General features: G+C 38.8%; 1 protein-coding gene across 1 annotated transcript; it reads right to left on the reverse strand.

The window, feature by feature from the left end:
* Nucleotides 1-4753: 4753 nt before the first annotated feature.
* Nucleotides 4754-6658, reverse strand: LOC102818876 (cyclic AMP-responsive element-binding protein 1-like). The gene is made up of 2 exons (XM_006862873.1): nucleotides 6562-6658; nucleotides 4754-5439 (listed from the first exon to the last, which is right to left on the reverse strand). The coding sequence occupies exons 1-2, from the start codon at nucleotides 6656-6658 to the stop codon at nucleotides 4754-4756; spliced, it is 783 nt and encodes a 260-aa protein (XP_006862935.1).
* Nucleotides 6659-8190: the final 1532 nt, after the last annotated feature.

Here is an 8190-nt window from a genome sequence, read left to right on the forward strand (position 1 = left end):
CATCAGCTTTACATTCATCCTATCATATTTCATTTCATTGCAATGATTTCAATCCCCTCCATGTGTCATCATCCAACAGCATTTTCTTCCAATCCCTCTGTGGTTTTTTTTGGATGTACACCGAAGCACTCAGGTATATATAACTATTCAAACAACCAAAGGGTATACACTGATACCCTGCATGCCATCCCCCCAGCTACCAGCACACAGCCCCTCTCCCTCCTTGAGTCTGGAGTCCCCAGTCACTCTGTCTCTGTGTCATTGTCTCTGCCTCTATCTCTGGTGTTGCTGCTTCTCTGAATAGGATTCCAAACACTGCTCTTCTTCCTTGATGGTCCCAGGGTCCCCTACTCTTGGACTGCAAGATGAGCCACTCCCTTCTTTTTGTTATAAAACATCTACCTTTACATTTGCAATATTCACATTCAGTCCTGATAGCAATTATTCACTATTGAACCACAAGAGTCTTATCCTCACCTCTTTTCACCAGTCCCATCTAGACAGGTTGAAAACTATTCAGTGGAGATTCTACCTTCCCCAGCACCTTCTCAAACTAAGTTTCCTCTTGAAAACTTGTAAGCCAGTCACTTCATGCCTTTGTTAGCCCCCCCTCCCTTACATTTTGGGTAGTCAATGTCTTAAGTTACCCATCCCTGTCAACCCTGTGTACAGAGGGGGTGGGAATGATCCTTGCTGCAAAGATTTGTTCCCTCCTTTAATCTACTACATCCATACATATAGATCAAGTTCATTAAATTGTAGTGGATTACATTGTTTTCCCTCTTCTTTCTTCCTCTAGTCGAGTTCTAATTATCCAGCCATTGAAGCTAGCTCAAATGGGTACTATCTATAAGCATGGGTGTTCTTGTGCACCTCCTTTCACTTAACATCAGCTGAGTGCTTAACTCTCTGCTCTAGTCCTCTGTGACTATGTCCCTGTCCATGTGCTCAGGAGTCCCCTGGTCTCCTTATACTGCTGGCCATCCAGTTCGTGATCTAGGCTGAGAGGAGTCTATTGAATGTGGTCGGACTATACTCTCAGATTCATTGCTGTTTTTCTCCCACTTCCCCTTATTGGTAGACCAACATAGTCACCAGCAAGATTACATGCCTGCTTGTGTTTTCCCTCCAAATTCAGTCTCAGAAGGGGGTTTGCTCTGAGGAGACTTGATTGTTTGCCTTGATGGTTCCCTGGTGAACAATTTGCTTGTTCTTGTAGTAGTCAATCAGACTACCATTATTGTTTTTTATTTTTCCTGCTGGTCTTTCTTTCAAGAAGTATCTTCTGTTCCTCTAGCTGATCCAGGCTGGTCTGCTTGTCTTTTCAAGTGGAAATTTCCCACCTCAGAAGATTCTAGATGGGGATCAGGATTCTACCTATGGTCTTATGCAATACAAAGGCTCCACAGGAAGCCTTTTTCACTGGGCAAGTTCCAGGCCCATTTTACATATTCCAATAAGTTATAGGCTGAAGACAGGCTTACAAACTTTCTATAGTGATGTTTCTGGATATTCCTTTATCTCACCCTCAAGTGTCTATTTTACAATAGTAGGCAAGGGAAACTAAGATTACTAAGATAGTCATGCATCTTAACATTATTTTCCCTCTTCACCCATTCAAACCATGCCTCAATCCCTGTATCACAGAGCCTTGTTGTTCCAAAAGCATACATCACTATTTACCTCTGTCCCATTTGTCCCATGCAAACCTGCCTAAATGTTCTCCCATCCGCCTTGTTCTTCCATTTCCCTCCCCTTTCTTGTGTATTGCACCCCCAACACCCAAACTATCATGTGTCTATTCCCTACCCTGTTCTCCACCTTTCCCTCTCTCTCCTCGCCCCCCCTCCCTACACCCCTGTAACCAACAAAGATTTTTTTTTTTTTTTCCCTTTTAGTGTGGGTATTTTTTCTTAAGCTTTTACAATAATCGTCCTTCTCCTCCAACACCATACCTCAAACTCATCAATTCTTCTAGGGTCTTCCTTATTCACTATCCAACTTTCACATGTATATGAGGTTAGTGAAAATACCATGGCTTAGGTCAGGCTCACCTTAGTCCTCAAACTGACATCTTTAATCTTCAACACTTTAAAAAGTTCTGTGCAGCAGATTTGCCTAATGTAATACATCATTTGATTTCTTGACTGCTGCTTCCCTGAGTGTTGATAGTTTATCAAAGAATAAAAGTCCTTGATAACTTCTTCAATCTTCTCTCCATTTATCAGAATGTTGTTTATTGGTCCAGTGGTGAGGAGTTTTTTTTTTTTTGTTTGTTTGTTTTTTACATTGAGATGCATTCCATACCGAAGACTCTGATCTTCATCAGTAAGTATTTAAAACCCTCTTCACTCTCAACAAGCAAGGCTGTATCATCTGCTTATCGCAGATTTTTAATGAGTCTTCCTCTAATCCTGATGCCACATTTTTCTTCATACAGTACAATTTTTCAGATTATTTTCTCAGCATACAGGTTGAATAAGTATGGTGAAAGAATATAACCCTGTCACACACATTTCTTAATTTTAAACCATTCAATGTTCCCATGTTCTGTTTGAACAACTGCCTCTTGGTCCATGTACAGATTCCTCATGAGCACAATTAGGTGTTCTGGACTACTCATACTTTGCAATGTTGTTCATAGCTTGTCATGGCCCACATAATTGAAACCCTTTGCATAGTCAATAAAGCACAGGTAAACATCTTTCTGGTATTCTCTACTTCCAGCCAAGATCCATTGGACATCAGCTGTGATATTCCTCATTCCACATCCTCTTCTGTAACTGGCTTGAACTTCTGGAAGTTCTCTGTCAGGGTATGCTTGTAGAAGTTTCTGTATTACCTTTAGGAAAACTTCACTCATATGGGATAGCAAAGATATTGTCCAATGATTTTTGTATTCCGTTGGGTCACCTCTCTTTGGAATGGGCACAAATATGGATCTCTTCTGATCAGTTCGGCCAGATAGTTGTCTTCCAAAGTTCTTGGCATAGATGAGTGAGTACCTCCAGTGCCACCTCACTTTCTTGTAAGATTTTAATTTTTATTCCATCAATTCCTGGTGCCTTGTCCTTTGACATTTCCTTCAATGCACCTTGGACTCCTTCCTTTGGTATTGTTGGCTCTTGATCATATGCTACCTCTTGCAATGTTTGAACGTCAACCAATTCCTTTTGGTACAATGACTATGTGTATTCCTTCCATCTTCTTTTTATGATTTTTGCATCATTCATTCAATAATTTCCCCAGAGAATCCAAGGCTTGGATTTTTTTTTTTTTTCCTGACACAAGAACATTTAATCTAATATGGACATCAAGCATTTTGGAAACAAAATATGAAATCTTAGGTTATTTCCTGTAGTTATTAGTGAAAGTTCAAAACAGAGGATCAGAAGCAGGAGATCCCTAGACCATGTGCAGAAAGGGCTTCTCCTGAACATGCAGCTGCATGTAGGATTAAACTTTTTCTCCTCCATGTGACAAGCTCTGGCGCCATACTTCTTAGGGTACAACAGAAACAGCATTGGCAAAGATCATGGTCCAGTGTGGGGATTGGCTCTTAGCCCTGAAGGTACTTAAATACAATTCTAGTAAGCTTTGTACTTACTCCAGGCATGAAAATTTATTATAACTTTCATTAGGTATTATCAATCAGACACTAGAGACTTCTACAAGACCTTTTATATTATACAATAGAGTAAAAATGGTAGTAAATGTTCAGATATTTAGATGTGCACCAAACACTACAAAGTACAACCAACATGGTTCTATTAAAAATTCTCTTTAACTGTGGCATTCAAGAACAGCAATACAATATTTTTTCTTTACAAATAAACTCATAAAATTTGCAAATGCCATAAATTCATTTGTAGGCTACTGTTCTCCTATAGGCATGTATAGACTTTCTTTTCATTCTTTCCTGAGGTATTTTTCTTTTTATGGTTACTTTTATTGTACTGCTAGATGTATTATCTTTGATCATCCTTCCCTAAAATAATTTTTGAAGACCTGCAAAATATTTTATTTCATAGGACACTATCCATGACACAGAGATTGGTAACTGCAAAACATGTGGCATTAGAACAAGTCTTACAAATGTGCATTTTAACAATCTGTTACATTCTTTTTTTGTTGTTTTTTTTACAGTTTGTCTCTTTTTAAAAAAATAGAAGCTACAGTTAACAGTCAACTAAGTACAGTGAAGCATTTTAGGAATGTTAGAGATTAGAGAATACGATGAATGATACAAAAGGAAAAAAAGCCATAATTCTTGCCAGCTATATAATGTATTGCCTTCAAAAGCAACTGTACATGTTGTAATCAATTCATAGTTAAAAATTTCTACTAATCTGTTTTGGGAGAGCAAATGTCTTCCAAGGTTTCAAGTTCCTCTATAAGCTTCTTGTTCTGAACTTCCAGCACCGCAACTTGACTCTCCAGACATTTTACATATTCTTTCTTTCCATGTCGACATTCTTTTGCAGCTTCCCTGGAAAAAGTAGAAGCCAAAGGACAAACAAAACATTTTGTGCATGCTATTGACAAACAGATTGAAGTAAACTTGGTAAATGTGATCATGGTTGCATTCCAAATCTTGGAACAACATTCCCAATTCAATTTCAAACACTATGTCAAACTGGATTCTTAAGGGTCACAAGTGTCCCTTCCAAAAGTCCACATGGCAATTAGTAGAATTACTGCATCTCCTGCCTTGATTAGAGTTCATAGTAAACAAGGTCCAAGCTAAAGACAGTTACTCTGCTTTATGGCAATAAAGATCTTTGAGGGCCTTGAGTTCCTCAATGAGAGTCTTGTTTTGGTTTTCAAGCTCAGCCACATGATTTTCAAGACATTTGACATATTCTTTCTTCTTCCTGCGACACTCCCCGGCAGCTTCCCTGTTCTTCATTAGCCTCAGCTCTCGTTTGCGTGTTGCTTCTTCTGCTGGCTGCTGGGGACTGTGCAAGCTTCCTGGTGAAGAAACCATCACTACTCCCTGTGGCAAGGCCGTAGTAGGTGCTTGCATCTGGTAAGTTGGCATGTCACCAGTGGCGGTGTATTGGCCCGTGCTAGTCTGATAAATGCTAGTCGGTACTGCCATGGTAGCAATGTGAGGTGGCGTGCCTTCTTCCTTTGATTTTTCTTCAATCTTGGGAATACCAGGAACATCAGAGGAAAGTTCATTCAGTATTTTTCTAAAAGAGGGTCTTCGTGAAAGGATTTCTGTACATTTATGAGAATCAATTACATCTTCTGATTCTGCAGACTCATCTGTCTCTGCAATGGTTCCTACCAGAACAGTTTGTATTTGTGGTGAGTGAATAACCGATGGCTGTGGTGTCGGAATGACTCCCTGTACATGTACAGTTTGGCCCGAAGGTAACTGCACTAGAGTTACAGCTGGGGAGCCTCTTCTGGTGCCTGATCCAGCTACAGAACCTTAGATTTGTCTTAATAAATTTTTCCCTGCCACATTTGCTCATTATTAAGACGTTTGTTATCAATGTTTTCCTCCTTCCAGATTTCTTCTTTATTTATCCTGCCGCGATGAGATTTACGTAGTGAACCTCGTCACTGATGGGAGGAGGTGGAGACACAGAGCAGGACCCGCCGCTCAAGAGCTGCGCTGCTGCCCAGCAACCTGGCGCCGGCGCCGGTGGCCAAGGCTTGGATTTTTTTTGTGCAGTTCCCTCATCTTGAGAAATGCTGAGAGTGTTCTTCCCTTTTGTTTTTCTGACTCCATCATTGTTGTTGTTGTTGTTGTTAAGTGCCGTCGAGTCGGTTCCGACCCATAGCGACCCTGTCCAGGGTTTCCGAGGGTGTATGAAGCTTACAAATAAGTGATTTGTTTTAGGATATACAAAGGGCTTCAAAAGGCTCATGGAATGACTTCATTGTCTTTTAATTCCACTTTCTTTGAATATTTTAAAGCCCCTCCTAGACTCGACTGCACTTAACAACAACAACATTGTCATATTAATTAATTGTATGTAAAATGTTCTATACTTTTCATTAAATGAAATAGTTCAGTTCATTCACTCATTTATACCCAGTACTATTTTGTTGTGTTTATGTAGTTTTAAAGAAATTTCTTCTGCAAGTATATGTGGAAATAAACAAGGGCTGAGTAGAGTTAACCTATTACAGTTGTGATAATTAAGATTGTTTGCCAACATGACTGGACCAGTTTGCTCAGTGTTTTGTAGTAAAGACATAGTCATCTCCCATGATAAGACCTAATATAGTGCAATAACCTCCATGATGATATCGGCTATGAGTAGTCACTCAATTGAAAGAAAGTTTTGTTAAACCAAGTGCTTTATAGGCCAGCAGAGTTCAATGTAAAATCCGTGCTGTTTTCTCGTGGAATTTTGTCTTAAAAACTGGAACTCTTTCCAATTTCCACAGGAGAGAAGAAACAAAGAGAAAGGGGGAAAAAATACCTAAAATGACTATTCTGCTGCTAAGAAATTAGAACCCAATACTCTTGTCTTCCCATTCAAGTGCTTCTCAGAACATCACTCAAATGTCCTGTACTCACAGTCTCTGACAAGAGATTACATGTCTTCTTGAGATGGAACCTTTCTCCTGCTTTTGCAAGTTTTTGATTTAAAAACTCAGTGTGCATTGAAACTCCATGAACAGCAGTAGACTTCATTATTGCTAGGTTTTAGAAGAAGACTATACACTTTTAGAATGTAAGCAGAACTTTATTTTTTGTATCATAGTTTTGGTTTTGGTGCCAACAAGAGAAGATTAATATATTTGACTCTCTCCTAGCATCATGAAATGCTATTTTTAGCCAGCAAAGAATAAAAAAATCCGGTCTCTCTATTTCTCTTTGTTCTAATCCACCATGATATTGACCAATACCAAGAGCACACCTTTTTATAGTAGCTATCTATGGGTTCAAGAATTCATTCAGAGATAATGAACACATACTTTTTCTGTGTAACACTCACCAGTACCAAAATCTTGTGAAGGATACTTTAAAGCACAATCACAAAGAGTTTAACTTTTGGAAAATTAACAAAAAACAAAAGTGATACAAAAGGTTATGACAACAAGTCCAGAGATAAAATTCCCATCTTCAGATGGAAACTCCTGTGCTATTTTTTAATAAAGGTATGAATTATGGATGTTTGTTCACTCTGGTTATATTTACCACAGTATATGCACCTTCCTACCCTCTAAGTAAGATGCCCAGGAAGAAATCAGTGAAGCTAACACATTCAATTATCCAATATCCTTCTGTCTCTCAACATTTGTCAAATAGGTGACTTTATATTCCTTTTAAATTTGTGACAGTTCTGCAAGAGCAGTTTCCAAGGTTTATGACCAAGGTTTAGGCTCGTTTTCGGCCTCTTGGGAGATCCTGAAAGTAACACACAATAGCATGCTAATCTGTCTCCTTGTTGTTTGGTACACTGCTATCTTCTTGACAAGGTTTTATGCATCATATTCTGAATTCATCCTCTAAAACACTCTCCACTGGCCATATATTGACACGATTTTGACTGCTGTAAGGCAGAATGCAAAGCTTTCTGAATAACCTTTCATTTCACAGGCAAGACCATTTAGGTCAGTGGTTGACCTTCCAATGCTGATGATGATGTACTTAAGAGGTTAAAGCTCTGGCGGCTGCTTTGGGAATGTTTTGTACCCTCACCCTTACTTTCTTTCACTTTTCAATTGCATTTTAGAGGAAAATATTGGGATTCCGCTCCAGTTTCCAATCATAGGAGAACTGTCTGTAATATCTAAAGTTGCAAAAGAACTATTATATGATCCACTTTATATTGAATAGTCTATGGTGCACTAATATAGTTGAGGTTTTTGTATTGTACACAGGCTGTCTTTTCCTTAAAGAAAGTGTAGTTTATTTGATTACAATAAATTATGTCTTCTTAAGAGCATATTCTGGGCTGTTTATCTTTCTGTAGAGAAGAGAAAGATTGTGTCTCTTAATAACATATAATTTGACATACACCACTTCTCGTCTGTCATTTTGTCATACTATGGTGGCTTGCAAGTTGCTGTGATTCTGGAAACAATGACATGGGTATTTTAAATACCTTCAGGGTCACCCATGGTGGACAGGTTTCAGCTGAGATTCCAGACAAAGACAGAGTATGAAGAAGGAAAGACAGACTACTTGAGAATATTTAGTCACTGACAAACTTACGAATA

Source organism: Chrysochloris asiatica, unplaced genomic scaffold, assembly GCF_000296735.1.
Source record: "Chrysochloris asiatica unplaced genomic scaffold, ChrAsi1.0 scaffold00051, whole genome shotgun sequence".
Classification (NCBI taxonomy): domain Eukaryota; kingdom Metazoa; phylum Chordata; class Mammalia; order Afrosoricida; family Chrysochloridae; genus Chrysochloris; species Chrysochloris asiatica.